This window comes from Gymnoscopelus microlampas (assembly GCF_963454915.1).
Source record: "Gymnoscopelus microlampas genome assembly, chromosome: 17".
NCBI classification, from domain to species: Eukaryota; Metazoa; Chordata; class Actinopteri; order Myctophiformes; family Myctophidae; genus Gymnoscopelus; species Gymnoscopelus microlampas.
Window position 1 is genome coordinate 47284696 of NC_139954.1, and position 18109 is coordinate 47302804.

At 43.7% G+C, this 18109-nt stretch overlaps 1 protein-coding gene across 1 annotated transcript in view; it reads left to right on the forward strand.

The window, feature by feature from the left end:
- LOC311064473 (inactive dipeptidyl peptidase 10-like) overlaps positions 1-18109 on the forward strand; it is a gene marked incomplete at both ends in the record, with an annotated part of 153793 nt that overhangs the window by 122695 nt on the left and 12989 nt on the right. The window contains 9 exons of the mRNA XM_084084302.1: positions 869-960; positions 1682-1729; positions 4798-4919; positions 5853-5900; positions 6446-6544; positions 8206-8275; positions 13407-13601; positions 15797-15851; positions 16609-16708. Coding sequence (XP_083940428.1) covers positions 869-960; positions 1682-1729; positions 4798-4919; positions 5853-5900; positions 6446-6544; positions 8206-8275; positions 13407-13601; positions 15797-15851; positions 16609-16708 — 829 coding nt within the window. The remainder of the gene's footprint in view (positions 1-868; positions 961-1681; positions 1730-4797; positions 4920-5852; positions 5901-6445; positions 6545-8205; positions 8276-13406; positions 13602-15796; positions 15852-16608; positions 16709-18109) is intronic.

The following is an 18109-nucleotide window of genomic DNA, read 5'->3' on the forward strand; positions in this document are numbered from 1 at the left end:
GTTTTAAAAAAAAAACGCATTATTCGCACTAAAAAATCGCCCCGGTGTGTAAGGACCTTATTTTTTCTACAATTTCTACCATGTACTACAAAACCTGCATATCCAGTCATTTTGGGGCATAAACAAGAAGTTGGATGATAAAATTAAGTCCGATAATGATGTGCCGTGCATGTTCACAGAATGTATGCTTTACATTATTTAAGACCATTTTTCAAATATTTTTTTGTTTTACATTTTGGACAATAAAGCCAATTTTACATGGAGGTGCCCAGATGTCCCTAGTGCCCACCTATCCTGTATCTATCCTGTATCCATCATCAGTAGTATGGTTTGCAGGCGAGGTGACGGAGAGGTTCAGGATGGTGTGCCCTCCTGCCACGCTGCTCAGGGACGTGCACAGATAGACTCTAGGTGGTGCTAGAGCACCTGCCCTTTGCCCTCTTGACCAGAAGTGCCCTTTTGAAAAAAAAACAAAAAAAGTGTTTTTTTCAGTTTACAGCAGGGGTCTTCAACAGGGGGTCCGGGACCCCTAGGGGGTCCTCAGAGTTACTACAGGGGGTCCGCCAAATCTTTATGTGATATGACTTTTCTTTTTACCATAACCACTCGAAACCTAGCATCCCTTTTCTGAGGAGAACTTTAGCCAAAAATAGCAGATCTACAAGCCCACAACGCCTCGCGCTGCGAGGCGTTGTGGGCTTGTAGATCTGCTATTTTTGGCAAAGATGTATAGGTGTAGAGGGAAAAAAGAGCAGACCAAGTAAACAAAAAAATAATAATTTACTTGAGCACCTGCCCCTCAAAATGTCTGTGCACGCCACTGATGCTGTTGACTTTTGATTCGGTTTCATGTTTCCCCCCCCTGCAGTCCAAAGGTCAGGAGGTCAACCTTCGGCACCTGACCTCGGGAAGCTGGGAGGTCTGTGAGATCTTAGCCTACGATCACAACTCCAACCGTGTGTGAGTGTCACCGTCAGTGGGGCGGAAAAAGTACTCAAATGTTTTACTTAAGTAAAAGTATCAATACTGCAATGTAGAAGTAAAAGTCCGGAATTCTAAATGTACTTTTACAAAAGTATTGGTATCAAAATATACTTAAAGTACCAAAAATAAAACTACTAAAATGTTTGAAAATAGCAGCTCTATTGTAGATCTGCTATTTTCAAATAGCCTAGGTATAAAATAGGGCTAAAGTGGTTAATGTATGTTTTATAATGTCATAATTGATATCTGCAAAGTAACTGGTAACTAAAGTTTTCAAATCATTGTAGTGGAGTAAAAGTACAATATTTGCCTCTGAGATGTAGTGGAGTAGAAGTAAAAGTACTGGTAATTAGAAATACTCCAGTAAAGTAAAAGTACCTCAAAATTGTACTTAAGTACAGTACTTGAGTAAATGTACTTAGTTACTTTTCACCACTGGTCACGTCTCATAAAAGACACACACAAACATTTAGCTACAGCTACTAAACACCACATATGTCTGTGTTTATTATTACTGCTGTGTGTGTGTGTGTGTGTGTGTGTGTGTGTGTGTGTGTGTGTGTGTGTGTGTGTGTGTGTGTGTGTGTGTGTGTGTGTGTGTGTGTGTGTGTGTGTGTGTGTGTGTGTGTGTGTGTGTGTGTGTGTGTTACTGCAGATTAAGGCTTCTAAACTAACTGCTGAGGTTTGTGTTTTGCAGTTATTTCTTGAGTACAGAGGATGGACCGACACAAAGGCAACTGTACAGGTACACACACACACACACACACACACACACACACACACACACACACACACACACACACACACACTTCCGTGTGTCCGTCCGTCTCAGCCAAGCTAACGTTGGTCAAGCTTCACGTGACAATATGTTGTCACCAATGCTTTGATTGGCTAGCGAGACGCATGATGACATAAAAACCTATGAATATCAAATTTGCTTCAAAAAATCATTCATATTTTTGGACGGTGCAACCGCCCCTATATGTGAGGTTTGGACATCGATCCAAATTGCACACCCCCAACCCTGCGCTGTGATTGGCCACCAGTGTAACCCCCTAACCCTGCACCGTGATTGGCCACCATGACTCTATTCAGGACTGTGATTGGCTAGAAACACATGACACATGTGCATAGCCCTATAAATAGGACTATGCACTTAAAAAAAACACTTTTATGTTTTTTTTTTTAAGTGAATCACTTCCATCACTGTGATGACCACTGTGACCACACCGCCCACTTCACACTGGGTGTGTTTTTTGGGGCGGTGTAGCCGCCCCCTATAAGTGACTTTTGGACACTGACCAATCCTGCACCGTGATTGGCCAATAGTCTACAACGCAGTCTACACCCCTAACCCTTCCATTGTTAATGCAAATCGATACTTTTGCAAGGTCAGCCAATCACATTACAGCTAGTGTCATCACCACTAGCTGTAATGTGATTGGCTGACTTTGCAAATTCAGGACTGTGATTGGCTAGCGAAACACATGACACATGTGCAGCCCTATGAATAGCAGTATGGACTTTAAAAAAGTCATTTATCCTTTTTTTTTAAAGTGAGTCATGTTGTGATGACCACACACCGCCCACTTCACACTGGGTGTGATTTTTTGAAGCTAAGCTAACATTGGTCAAGTGACACGTGACAATATGTAATATAAATGTAATATAAAGACAGGATTAATCAGGAACAGTACTGGCTCCGAGGAGCATATTTTCTAGTTCAATACGTTGTTAAACCAATGAATTCCTCTCCACACACATCTCTGTGTTGTCACTGCTGTCGTATCCTACTGACTCACCTGTCAGTGAGGAGCCCTCACCAGGAGGACGTATACAGCCTTCGTCCTACTCCTCCCGCACAACACTCCCCGCTGACAGGCGCCGCCGCGGCCCAAGCCTGTCGGATTACTGTACATGCAACGACCAATATCACCCTCCTCCTATTCCTCCTCCTCCTCCTCCTCCTCCTCCTCCTCCTCCTCGCCCGGCTTCCCTCCCCCGAACACGGGGCCAGTTGTGTTCGTGTAGCGCGATAGTGAATCCGTAACAACATTCTACCAAGACCCGCCCCAGACCCGAAAAGTCGCGCTGTGATTGGCCAGTGGTCACTTTGACAGTGACAGTTGGGGCACTGTTGTGGGTCCCCACAACACCATTTACTATTCTGTGCCTATCGGCACATAACTCGGACGGGGCTGAGTAGGCTCAAAGCGAACTTCGCAACGTTCGGCGCGCGAGGCGGTGCCTCTCGTGGCTCAAGTTGGCTTGAGACTGCGCCCCTCCGTCGCGGTACGGTCCAAAGCTATACTTTATTATCAAAAAAAAAGTTGTCTGCCTCCGGCGGGAGTCGAACACGAGCCTGAGGGTCGGCAGCCTAACGCCTAGTGAGGCACGCCACCAATCCTGTTGCAATACTGGGGTTTTGGTCTGTATTAGACCAGTGGTTCTCAAACTTTTTCCATGTCAAGGACCCCCAAATAGACGCTTATTACCCCACGGACCCCCATTTGAAAAGGGACCCCAATAAGAGAAGGTTTTTATGGCTCTCTAGCAGTGATTCTCAACCATTTTAATTTCAAGGGCCCCCAGTTTAACATGCATTAGGCTACGGACCCCCATTTAATGGCATTTATACCTCTGGGACCCCAATTCATATTGTAAAATCAATGTTAATGTAACTCTGAGAGTGTACAAATGGAACCAAATGGACCCGTTAGGGTCCATTTGGTTCCATTTGTACACTCTCAGAGTTACAGACCCAAAAGGGTCCATTTGGTTCCTATCTATCATTTAGCTGGGGACCCCCTGGAACTCCCTCAAGGACCACTGGTGGTCCCCGGACCACTGGTTGAAAACCACTGGTATAGACTCTCGACAAAGCCGGTTACACCTCGGTGTGTTCGAACCCAAAACCTCTGTGGTGATGGGCAGGGACTTTACCACTGCACCACCCGAGCACCTTAGCAAAGCAAACCTTTTTTTTTAGTCGCCTCACAGCTAGAAGGTCCTGGGTTCGATTCCTGCCGGGGACGCTGGGGGCGTGTCTTCTCCTCCGCGTCATCAGCGCCCACACCCTAAGTGGGGTTGGCGAAAGGGTCCTACTCTGTGTGGAGTTTGCATGTTCTCCCCGTGTCTCTCAGGGTAGTTAATACCCTCACAAAAACATGCAGTAATCCTGGTCGCTATAACTCCTCCCCCATGACAGCCGGGGCGCCTGATGGAGGGGAAGGGAACTGGTTGGAATAACGTGTTCCTTCCACGCGCTACGTCCAACCGGGGAAACTCCCCCCTGTCAGGTTACAAGAAGGTCAGTTGGCTCTCATGCATTGAAGGAGGCAAGAGCTCGGCCCTGGGCTCCCTAGGCTGGTGGGGGGAGTGTAGCGCCCGGGATCACTTAGAAAATTGGCACCGGGTGAAAAAAGGGTTACAAAATCGTGGAGAAAAAAAACATTTTTTAACTCAAATATTTGCTTCTGGGGTCCCTGTGTGTGTTTAACCAGAGTCTCACAGTGGATCTATTGTGTGTTTGTGTGTGTTTAAGCAGAGTCTCACAGTGGATCTATTGTGTGTTTGTGTGTGTTTAACCAGAGTCTCCACAGTGGATCTATTGTGTGTTTGTGTGTGTTTAACCAGAGTCTCACAGTGGATCTATTGTGTGTTTGTGTGTGTTTAACCAGAGTCTCCACAGTGGATCTATTGTGTGTTGTGTGTGTTTAACCAGAGTCTCACAGTGGATCTATTGTGTGTTTGTGTGTGTTTAACCAGAGTCTCCACAGTGGATCTATTGTGTGTTTGTGTGTGTTTAACCAGAGTCTCCACAGTGGATCCGTTCCACAGACAGTGTGTGAGCTGCTTCCTGTTCAGACCTCAGTGCTCGTACTACAGCGCCCTCTTCAGCCCAGACTACCAGCATGTTCTGCTCACCTGCAGAGGTACTGATTAGCACCAATGAACACACATCGGGTGCCAGAAAAAAAACTGTTAGGATTTAGAAAACATGTTTAAGAATCGCCTCAGGTCTTAATGGGTTAATGAGCAAGGGATAGTGAATGTTTTCATCCATGTTCAACCTATATATCTTCATGTAATTGGTCCTCACTAACGCTCAACAGTGGCGTGCACAGACATTTTGAGGGGCAGGTGCTCAAGTAAATTATACTTTTTTTTGTTTACTTGGTCTGCTCTTTTTTCCCTCTAGTCTACACCTACTGTATACCTCTTTGCCAAAAATAGCCGATCTACAAGCCCACAACGCCTCGCAGCGCGAGGCGTTGTGGGCTTGTAGATCTGCTATTTTTGGCTAAAGTTCTCCTCAGAAAAGGGATGCTAGGTTTCGAGTGGTTATGGTAAAAAGAAAAATCATATCACATAAAGATTTGGCGGACCCCCTGTAGTAACTCTGAGGACCCCCTAGGGGTCCCTGACCCCCTGTTGAAGACCCCTGCTGTGCCCTTTTTTCAAAGGGCACTTCTGGTCAAGAGGGCAAAGGGCAGGTGCTCAAGCATCACCTAGAGTCTATATGTGCACGTCCCTGGCTCCCACCCATAGCCCCAATTATTTTACGTAAAAAAAATGTGAATAAAAAAAATGAAAAAAACGTGAAAAACGGGCGCGGCTGTTCCGTGCACATGCTAATGGTCAATGGCCGTGTGCAAATACAGATCAATTGCTCCAGCCACTAAGTAGAACCGGGCAGAAGAGATTTTGGTGACAGTCTGAGGTTTTGGGAATTATTGTAAAAAAAAAAGTAAGGATTGTAAGGATAGGTTGAAAAAAAAAAAACGAGATTGTGCCTTGACCACCATCATCACCACCCAAAATACTTGTGGCTAAACTGTATCTCTGGAAATGCTGTTTTTTCCCAGGTCCCGGAATTCCACAAACAACTCTACACAGACTGACTGATATGACAGGTATGTGCGTTCGAAGTTGAATTTGTGCCGTCTCTCTGTCTGCGCGCCGCTCTTTCAATCAGTTGCATCAGGTGTGTGTGTGTGTGTGTGTGTGTGTGTGTGTGTGTGTGTGTGTGTGTGTGTGTGTGTGTGTGCGTGTGTGCGTGCGTGCGTGCGTGCGTGCGTGCGTGCGTGCGTGCGTGCGTGCGTGCGTGCGTGCGCGCGCGTGGCCGACACGGTTGGATTGCGTTGCTGCTAAGTCTGATTTTCTGTGCTGTGGCGTCTTACAGTCTCCAGCGTGTTCCTCTGAACAGAAAATGAGCAGCATTTTTTTTTTTTTAATCCGGGAAGATTTCTGCAAATCTTTGAATATATATATATATATATGCATATATAACATGCATTTGGCCGCGGACCCCCATTTCAAAATGTGTTGTTCCAGGGACCCCCAGAAGCACAGATCGTAGTTAAAAATGTCCCTTTAAAACAAATATATATATTTTCTAAAAATAGCAGATTTTTCTTTCTTTAATGTAATGCAAGCAGTTGTTCTGTCTTTTTTCTAGAGAGTGTCATGGTGGAGAAGAATGAGATGTTACAGGATGCTCTGGTTTACAGGACCTTGCCCAAGAGGGACAGGAGAACCATACACATCAATGACTTTGGTACGGTGCTGGAATCTATCCACACGTTTCTTAGGGAATCATGGGCATCACTTCCTGTAGGAATGTGAATTGAATGACTGACAACTGGAAGTGATGCCCATAAATTCCATCAATGTAATATGTGGACACTGGAAACTCCTGGATGGAATAACATTAAAGGGCCAACATGTTTAAAGTAACTACGTGCATGTACTCAAGTACTGTAGTTAAGTACAATTTTGTGGTAGTTTGACTTTACTGGAGTATTTCCAATTGTCTATACTTTTACTTTAAGAAAAAGGTTACTAGTTACTTTGCAGCAGATATAAAGTATTAGGCCTACATTATAAAACAAACATTAAAGGTAGGGTAAGTGATTTTCTTTGGTTAAAATAAGTGTTAAATAGCTCTATACTCTGATAGTATTCATTGCTATAGAGTGTTTGTTCAGTAAAAGGAGTCTCCATGTCTCTCCAGCTCTTTATAAAACAGAAAATGCATTTTCGTTTCAGTTTCAGTTTAATTTCCAATTTTATCCAATAAGGATACAGAATTCAGTCAGGATACAGATTAAACAAGTGAAATTGGAAGTGATGACACTAAGAAATGAGCAGGCAAAATTGGAACTGGAACACTATAAAAATTAAGCTTAAAAATGGGTACTTTCTCCTGATTGGCTGAGATATTGTCACCTACCAAAAAAATGTATTTTCTGTTTATTAAAGAGCTGGAGAGACGGGGAGACTCCTGTTACTGAACAAACACTCTATAGCAATGATTACTATCACAATATAGTGCTTTAACCTTTTAACAAAATACTTTTTGTTTTAACAAAAAAATATCACTTACCCTACCTTTAACCCTTTTAGCCCAATTTGATACATCTACAACCACCCACCAACAAAATAAAACTTTGTCTTTTACATCCTTGGCAGCCTGGGCGTTTGAACGTAAACCACGTCACTTACGTCTGTGGCAGGGAATGAGTTAAAAAAAAAACAGGTTTTGTTTAATGACTATAGAGATATTGTGTACCTGTTTGGACAAATGCTGTAGGAGTAATTTAAAAAAAAATGTGTTTCGCAAAAAGCAGCCTCCTGGTGGCGCTATAACAGGCCAATCTGGAAAAAATTTGAGGCAGAGGTTCGGTTTTGGCATCCAGGGAGTGTGTGTGTGTGTGCACAGTTTCGCAGCGACCGGCCCACGGTGCCGGAGATTAGCTGCTCACAGACAGACGGACGGACGGACGGACAGACAGACAGACAGGGTGCAAAACATACTCTCGCCAGGCCGAAACAAAATTAAAATAAAATACTCACACAATGCATGCTTTAGTTTGAGATTTTGTTTCTGTGTGCAGTAAAATAACATAACAATAAAAAACAAAATGTTTGAGTGATAAAACAGCAGCACAGCAGAGAGGATGAAATGACAGATGATGTGCCAACACAGTCTCACTCCCAAGAAGGCACATATTGCCTTTTGGTCAGATAGATTTACTTTTGGCCTTCCTGGGGTTCTGACCAAAAGGCAATATGTGCCTTCCTGGGGTTCTGACCAAAAGGCAATATGTGCCTTCCTGGGGTTCTGACCAAAAGGCAATATGTGCCTTCTTGGGAGTGAGACTGTGTTGGATGTGCAGATGAAGTCATTTGAAAAGCTTCTTTCTGCGTTCCACACAGCTCTCCGTCTGGAAATCAGTGTCCCGGCACATCTGGACGAAGCCAAGCAGCATCCTCTCCTCCTGATGTTGTACGTGAGCCACCTTCACGAGCACCCTCTACTCTGCACTCACACACACGCACACACGCGCACACACACGCACACACACACACACACACACACACACACACACACACACACACACACACACACACACACACACACACAGAGTCAGTGGTAGAAAAATATATTTTACTCAAGTAAAAGTAGCAATACCACAATGTAGAAATACTCTGTTACAAGCAAAAGGCCTGTGCATGCTAAAAAAAATACTTAAGTAAAAGTACAAACGTATTGGCATCAAGATATACTTAAAGTACCAAAAGTTAAAGTACTGAAATGTTTGAAAATAGCAGATCTAAATAGCCTAGGTATAAAATAGGGCTAAAGTGGTTAATGTATGTCTTATAATCTAATAGTTTATATCCGCAAAGTAACCAGTAACGTTTTCATATCATTGTAGTGGAGTAAAAGTACAATATTTGCCTCTGAGATGTAGTGGAGTAGAAGTAGAAGTATTGAAAATTGGAAATACTCCAGTAAAGTAAAAACACCTCAAAATTGTAGTTGCTTTACACCACTGCACTGCACACAGTCAAATCATTAGTAAGAAGAAAGATCAGCTAAAATTGGTCGGTTCGTTTTTTGTTTTTTTAGCATTATTTTACACTTTGGGCTATTTTTTTAAAAATCGTGAAAATGTGTGCAAATCTTTGAAATATATATATTTTTAAAGCGAATATTTTTTAACTCAAATCTTTGTTTCTTGGGGTCCCTGGAACTAAATATTTTGATGGGGTTCCGCGGCCAAATACATATAATTGTGGGGGTCCTTGACATGAAAAAAGATTGAGCACCACTGATATAGAAACATACGTTTTTTGGAGAATACTGTTGAGATTTAGGAGACATGTAGAATCGTATAGTGAAGTAGGGCGTTACTTTAAGGAAAAAAAACTTTTGAAACATGGAGATACGAGGTCTCTAACCCAACAGCGACGATATGAAAACCATACTTTGCTTTAATATTTGCTTTGATAATCATATTTAACCCATTGAGACCTGAAGCCGATTCTACATGTCTCCTAAATCTCAACAGTTTTCTGAAAAACGTAGGTTTCTATATCAGTGGTGCTCAATCTTTTTCATGTCAAGGACCCCCAAAATGATATATATTTGGCCGCGGACCCCCATCAAAATATGTTGTTCCAGGGACCCCCCAGAAGCAACGATTTGACTCAAAAATGTTTGCTTTAGAAATATATATATTCAAAGATTTGCACACATTTTCACATTGTGTGCAAATCTCACATTTTCAAAAATAGCAGATCTACAAGCTCATAGCGCGGCACTCGGTGCCGCGCTATGAGCTTGTATATCTGCTATTTTTGAATAGCCAACGTGTAAAAGAATGCTTTTTAGCTCAAATCTAAAAATGACACAGTTCCAGGTCTTAATGGGTTAATATTTGCTTTGATAATCATATTTAATTTGACAGATTCTGGAGGCGCCCTGTTCTCTCTATATCAATGCTTCACATTTCCCCCAAGAGCATCTTGTCCGCTCGCTTGATTTATTGAGATCCCTTTGATTCAGTTTATTTGCATATGAGACAAACACAATCCACATCTTATTTGAAGTCATACTGCGTGAATTCAATTAAACAAAAGTTATTTTTGATATCATCTTTTCACAATAACCATTTAACATGAATGGGTTTTTGACAAGTTCTCTAAACACAATGAGTCTTTGTCTTCTTTTTATTTTAGGGTTTTCAACCCTTTTCATGCCAAGGACCCCTAAATTGATATACATTTGGCCGCGGACCCCCATCTGAAAACGTTTTGTGCCAGGGACCCCCAGAAGCAAAGATTTGAGTTAAAAATGTATGTAACTAGAGGGTCGGGGCGCTGCGCGCCCCTCCCCCCTAGCCGCTGCGCGGTGCTTTGTGTTTGTTGGTCTCTATAATATATAAAGCCATAATAGGAGATGTTCCCAATGGAGCTATGCCCAAATATGGAGTGTGTTTTCTGACCTCACTTGGGTCTCGTTGGGCGGTTATATAAAGCCATAATAGGAGATGTTCCCAATGGAGCTATGCCCAAATATGGAGTGTGTTGTCTGACCTCACTTGGGTCTCGTTGGGCGGTTATATAAAGCCATAATAGGAGATGTTCCCAATGGAGCTATGCCCAAATATGGAGTGTGTTGTCTGACCTCACTTGGGTCTCGTTGGGCGGTTATATAAAGCCATAATAGGAGATGTTCCCAATGGAGCTATGCCCAAATATGGAGTGTGTTTTCTGACCTCACTTGGGTCTCGTTGGGCGGTGGTCGGCGATGACGCTAAGGAACAACATGGCCGACTGTAATGTTGTGAGTTTGTGTTGGCCGCAATTAATTATGCTGCGAGGGGGCAGATGTGTGCTGAGCAGTATGAAGTGGCCTACAGACTGCGCGTAGTAATTCTGCACGTTGTGGCGTGTCTTGTTAGTGACATTGATATGTTGTTTTTGTGTTTAGTCCCACACAGTGGCAGTTTAGAAATGTATATATAGATAGATAGATAGATAGATAGATAGATAGATAGATATATTGTAAATAATATTTACAATACATTACATACATTTTTAACTCAAATCTTATATTCAAAGATTTGCACACATTTTCAAGATTTTTTCAAGCTCATAGCGCGGCACTCGGTGTAGCGCTATGAGCTTGTGATAAAGAAAAACATCACATGGATGCAACTGGGACGTATCATCAGTGTTGTAGCCTGGGGTCATAGGGTGTTTCGGGTCTCGCAACATACAACATACACCCTCGCCCAGGTGACCCAGCCAGGGTTGATCAAGCCCCGACTTACGTCCCAGTAGCACCCACGGTCAGTCCTATAGGGAAAGACAGGGCAGTCCGCTTCTCCGGAAGTACTCTGCCGGGACTCGGGGGAGGCTCTGGCACGTGGCGGGACTAGGCTCTGTGGTTGGCCTCCTGGCCGGGCTCCTCCTTCGTCTCACCAGGTCCAGGACCTGAGCACTGTACCAGATCCTCTGCACCATCCCGATCCAAACATTTCCTTCTGGCGTGATGGTATATCTGCTATTTTTGAATAGCCAAAACTAAGTGGTTAAAATGATTCTGACGCTATGTTAACTTAATTTTGCTGGGGACCCCCTGGTACTCCCCCAAGGACCACTGGTGGTCCCCGGACCACTGGTTGAAAACCACTGTTTTAGAGTGTCGGCCCCCGACATTTTCTCCAACATATAGGCACTGGAAATGTATTCATCTATGTATTTTACAGTTAATAAATACCATGTCTGATTTCCTGCTGCTACTTTCCGAAATATCCTCGGATGCTTGGACAACAGCGTTCATTTTTCAGCGTTCCTTCCATGTAGACAATCATTTTTTTATTTGTTTCTGACAAATTCGGGGCGTACCAGATCGTAGAAGACACAAGGGTTGTCGCTAAAACAGACTATACTAAAATGAAGCTTGTCTGACTTTAACGCCAAGCAAAACAACATAATCACCTAACGGGTAAACTGACAGCGTTTAACACATTCCCTGCCATGATGGATACCTCCGGATACCTACCTTAAAAACAAGACCAGGAGACCTGGTTCTGCCAGACCCAGAAGGAACAAAGTCCTAGTAGGCAACACACCTACAAACCACTTTATACGTGAAAAGTATAAATCATTTTAGGCATTTTGTGTATGTGTGTGTAGCATTTTGTGTATAGGGGCATTTGGTTGTAGATTTGTGTATAGGCTAGACCAGAAAACCTTCCAGTCTGATTACATTCACCTGTCCCTTGTCAGTCAGTGCACAGAATAGGCCAGGGTTCCCCAATAGGCGGCCCGCGGGCCATTTGCGGCCCGCGAGAGGCAACTGTGCGGCCCGCGACGACTCCTGGCATGCATTTTTTTGTTTTGTTTGTTTTAAATAATAATCAAATTCACACACACTTGCAAATTGTGCGTAAAAATTATAACAGACCCCCCTAAACAGCACTAAACAAGAACCCCAGGCCTAAAATAACTGTCAAATTAGCTAGATTAGTGGGGGGAAAAAAAATCGAAATACAGTTGACAAAAACAGAAATCAAAATCCACCCAAAACGCGAAATGTTCGCCCAAAACCCCCCCAAAACCGCAAAAAAAAAATCCGCGCGCGCGCGCGTGCTGAATTCGGGCGTGCGGGCACGAGGGCACCGGCCCTCAGCTTGGCACCCGAGACAGAATTTGGCCCTTGGGGAAAACTAATTGGGGAACCCTGGAATAGGCTCTATGCACAGCAGCCATACACAGGTGTTACCTATGATACTAATGAAGGCTCTGTTCCATTTAGTGTAGCACAGTGGTTCTCACATTTTTCAATTTCCACGACCCCCATAACTCTGAGAGTGTACAAATGTACATTTGTACACTCTCAGAGTTACACACTCGTAAGGGGCCATTTGGAAACCCCTTAAGGAACCATGAGGGTCTCTGGACCCACATTTTAGAGCCACTTGGTGTAGCAGAGTGTTTCCAGTGAGCCAACATGCACAACATCAGCACCCTGACTCTGTTTGAGCAGAATGGAACAGAGCCTTCATTAGTATCATTGGCAACACCTGTGAATGTCTTCACAATATGGCTGCTGTGCATAGAGAGCCTCTCTGTTGCCCCTGGTGGTTGAAATCTGAAGCGTTCCTGAATGGCTGGGGAGGAAAAGAGGGACCGACAGACAGACAAAGCCTCCTGTAGGCCGACCCCCTGGGTCTGGCAAAAAACAGCGCAACTTAGGAATGATCCATCGACTCTGATACAAGGAATGGACGTATGTGACGTCATCCCAAAAAAACGTCCCTTCCATCCACTTTTTTTTTTTTTTAAACAAGCCATTTTCAACGGGCGATGATAGCAACACAATGGCCGATCGCGGTAAAAAAACAAACGTGGTTCCAGTAGATAGAGGAGACCCTCCCCCACCCACCGGACACTTGTTGTTTACATCCGCGTGCACGTCGTGGCTTCTGCGGCTCTCCAAAGATTGTCAAAACAAGGTGAAAAAAAAAACCGCTGGGCAGCAGCGGATGCATCAGGGAATAATGAATTGTGTGAAACAGTAAAAAAATTATGTGATTCTCCTCGTCTCCCTTTTTTGACAGAGACAGCGCCCCCGGTGGCCAGACCGTGAGCGACCGCTTCTCCCTGGACTGGGACTCGGTTCTGGTCAGCTCAGACCACGTGATCGTGGCTCGCCTGGATGGTCGAGGCAGCGGCTTCCAGGGGCAGAGGATTCTGCACGAGCTCTACCAGAGACTGGGCTCTGTGGACGTCCAGGACCACATCGCTGCTCTGGAGTAGGTTCTTTAAAGAGGTGGTGCCATGGTTTTGCACTTTGTCTGTCTTTCATGTGTCTATGAGGTTGATAGAACTTCATTAAGCCCCCTGGTGGTGTTTTTATGGTGTGTTATGTCTTCTCTGACTATTTTGAGTTTCTTCCTGGAGGCTGAAACCTTGAGGGTCAATAAAACAGCGCTTTAATGAGGCAGTAGAAATATACCCTCCCCCTCATTATCATATCAGGAGGGACTAGGACAGGAGGCGGAGGGACTGGTTCAGGTGGGAGGTGCTAAGGTGAGAACCAGGTATATATTGATGAACTGGAGGCGTTTCCGCATAAAAACATAATTTTAACACCTTCTGTACACTTTTTTTGAAAAAGATCTTCCTCCTAGTATAACCATAATACCTGATGATCATGTTTCAGGGGGGGGTCACCGAAAATCACGGCACCCCGTCTTAAAATGAACGCATGAGCTCTACCAGAGACTGGGCTCTGTGGACGTCCAGGACCACATTAGCCTGGTAAACCCTCCCTCCAGAAATCTCATTTCCATTTGATTTCTGGAGTGAGTCTGGCCTGATCCACCTTTCTGCAATATTGGCTGTGGGCTGGAGTTGGGCGGGAGTAATACTGACAACCCCTTCAACCAATGATCGTTTTTCCCCTTCAGCCAATCAGCAGTTCATTTTTACCACCTCCAGACTATGTGACGCAACGGGACTTTTGAGACGGCCATGCCCAAGATAGGTTTCCTAATTGGGATACATGCGTGGCACTGCCCGCCCCTGCCATGATTAATTGACCACATATATGAAGTTAAACAACTAAATTCTATCCAAACGATATCTTAATAGTAAATTCCGTGCCTCAAAAAATAGGTTTGAGACCGTTTTAAAAAACGAAAGTAAGACGTGAAGGCACTCGGACAACAACAACAATGGCTGCCGTTCGTCTTTTGTCGGAGGCACTCAGGCTGCACTCGGCTTCATTCGGGCTCACTCGAACTCGCCACCTGATTGGCCAACTGTCGCTGTCAATCACAGAACGATGAGCGACGACGCTGATAGGCTCGTCCCTTTGGCGTACAGAGCCAATATTGCAGAAAGGCGGATCAGGCCAGACTCACTCCAGAAATCAAATGGAAATGAGATTTCTGGAGGGAGGGTTTACCAGGCTAGGACCACATCGCTGCTCTGCAGCATGTAGATCTGTCTGTCTCTCAGTGGTGGAAAAAATGTACTACATGGTATTTACTTATAGGTAAAAGTATCAATATTGCAATGTTATAAATACTCTGTTACAAGTAAAAGTCCGGAATTAAAAAATGTACTTGAGTAAAAGGACAAAAGTATTGGTATTAAAATGTACTTAAAGTACCAAAAGTAGAAAGTTCTCATTATGCAGAATGTTCCCGTTTCACAAGTTTTGAAATGTATAAAATGTCTAAACATCTTTTGAAAATAGCAGATCTACAAGCTCACAATGCGTCGCCATGGTGTCGTAATGCCTGATTTATACTTGGTGTGTGCTGAAAATAGCAGATCTACAAGAAGAGTTTGTATATCGGCTGACACCTACACGCAGCCAAGCATGAAATGACTGTCTTAGTTCTACTGGATCTCTTCTCTAGTCCCTCCATAACATTTTAGTCTAGTTTTTATACGTTGAAGAAATTGTCAATATATTTAGACGTTGTTTTTGTCATCATAGTCTAGTTTTTGTTCAGTGAAAATAGTACTGTACTTAAGTAATTTATTTCGGTATTTTGTTTGTACTTTACTTGAGTAGGCCTATGTCAATGTTTTTATGCTTTATTATGACTACTCCATTACATCTCAGAGGCAAATGCCGTACTTTTCCTCCTCATTAGAAAACGTACATTAACCACGTATTCCCTATTTTATACTTAGGCTATTCAAAAATAGCCGATCTACAAGCTCACAATGCGTCACGGTGCAATCTTGTAGAAACATTTGTAAAATTCATGCATAATGAGCACTTTTGAGTATATTTTGATGTCAATACTTCTGTTATTTTACTCAACTATACAATTTTGAATACAGGGTCATTTACTTAACAGAATATTTCTACATTGTGGTATTGATACTTTTACTTAAGTCAAAGTAAATCTGAGTACTTCATCCACCAATGGTTATTTGTCTTATTAAATATTATGTTCCAAACCACCAATCCTCTCTTGTTTCCTAGATACCTGCTCAAGCTGCCCTATGTTGATGGGAAAAAAGCTGGAGTTTATGGGAAGGTAACATGGCTTATTGATCTAGCTCAGTGGTTTTCAACCAGTGGTCCGGGGACCACCAGTGGTCCTTGAGAGAGTACCAGGGGGTCCATAGCATCACAATAATTTTTAACCACTTAGCTTAGGCTATTCAAAAATAGCAGATCTACAAGCTCAAAGCGCGGCACCCAGTGCCGCGCTATGAGCTTGTAGATCTGCTATTTTTGAAAAACCTTGGAAAAACTGTGGATATCTTTGATCATTTATATTTTTTAAAGCGAAAATTAACTGATGTCTTTGCTTCTGGGGGGTCCCTGGCACGAAACATTTTCAAATGGGTGTCCGTGGCCAAAAGTATATCAATTTAGGGGTCCTTGGCATGAAAAAGGTTGAAAACCACTGATCTAGCTGGTTTTATTATTGATTTATATTTGAAATCGTTAAAATATCAAACCTGAATATCGTCACTGCTGGATGGAAACAAAGCTGTTACTTTTCACACAAAAAAAAGTGGAAAAAGGCAAATCTGTAGTGTGCTGTAGTGTTTTTAATTATTATTATTATTAACCACTTGAACCCTAACGTCACTATTTTGAGGAGAACTTTAGACAAAAATAGCCGATCTACAAGCTCACAACGCCTCGCGATCAGCTATTTTTGGCATGTATACCGGGAGGTCCCTGCTTCATCTCTCTCTCTCTCAGCTATAAGGGGTCCTTTTTGGCCAGAACAACCTTGAAGACCCCGTAATGCATTATTTCCATTTGTATTGTTCTTGCAGGCGTACGGTGGATTCCTCAGCACGGTGTTGCTCTTGTCTAATGGCTCCATGTTCAAGTGTGGTGTCGCCGTGGCTCCTGTAACCAACTGGAGACTCTATGGTAGGTAGGGACGTGCACAGATAGACTCTAGGTGGTGCTAGAGCACCTGCCCATTGCCCTCTTGGCCAGAAGTGCCCTTTTGAAAAAAAGAAAAAAAAAAGTTTTTTTTTCCCAGTTTACAGCAGGGGTCTTCAACAGGGGGTCCTCAGAGTTACTACAGGGGGTCCGCCAAATCTTTATGCGATATGATTTTTCTTTTTACCATAACCACTCGAAACCTAGCATCCATTTTCTGAGGAGAACTTTAGCCAAAAATAGCCGATCTACAAGCTCACAACGCCTCGCAGCGCGAGGCGTTGTGGGCTTGTAGATCAGCTATTTTTGTCAAAGAGGTATAGGTGTAGAGGGGAAAAAGAGCAGACCAAGTAAACAAAAAAAAGTATAATTTACTTGAGCACCTGCCCCTCAAAATGTCTGTGCACGCCACTGATGGTAGGAGAACATGTAGCATGTTTTAACAACATGTAACCAACTGGAGACTCTATGGTAGGAGAACATGTAGCATGTTTTAACGGAAAAACATCACATGGATGCACCTGCGACGTATCATCAGTGTTGTAGCCTGGGGTCACAGGATGTTTCGGGTCTCGCAACATACACCCTCGCCCAGGTGACCCAGCCAGGGTCGATCAAGCCCCGACTTACGTCCCAAGTAGCTACCCACGGTCAGTCCTAAATAGGGAAAGACAGGGCCACTCAATACGCTTGTCCGAAACTACTCTGCCAGGAATGGGGGAGAGGAGAGGCTCTGGCACGTGGAGGGACTAGGCTCTGTGGACGGCCTCCTGGCCGGGCTCCTCCTCCGTCTCACCAGGTCCAGGACCTGAGCGCTGCACCAGACTCCCCCGCTCCAAACATTTCATTCTGGTGTGATGGTGTCTTGGCCCGTGGTGGTACTGCAGGCTCCCTTTGCGCCTTGCTTGAATGGCCCTCCTAAAGGCCTCACCGTGGATGTAACCAACTGGAGACTCTATGGTAGGAGAACATGTAGCATGTTTTAACAACATGTAACCAACTGGAGACTCTATGGTAGGAGAACATGTAGCATGTTTTAACAACATGTAACCAACTGGAGACTCTATGGTAGGAGAACATGTAGCATGTTTTAACAACATGTAACCAACTGGAGACTCTATGGTAGGAGAACATGTAGCATGTTTTAACAACATGTAACCAACTGGAGACTCTATGGTAGGAGAACATGTAGCATGTTTTAACAACATGTAACCAACTGGAGACTCTATGGTAGGAGAACATGTAGCATGTTTTAACAACATGTAACCAACTGGAGACTCTATGGTAGGAGAACATGTAGCATGTTTTAACATGTAACCAACTGGAGACTCTATGGTAGGAGAACATGTAGACGTTTTTTTTAACACATTTCCAGTCAGAATATGG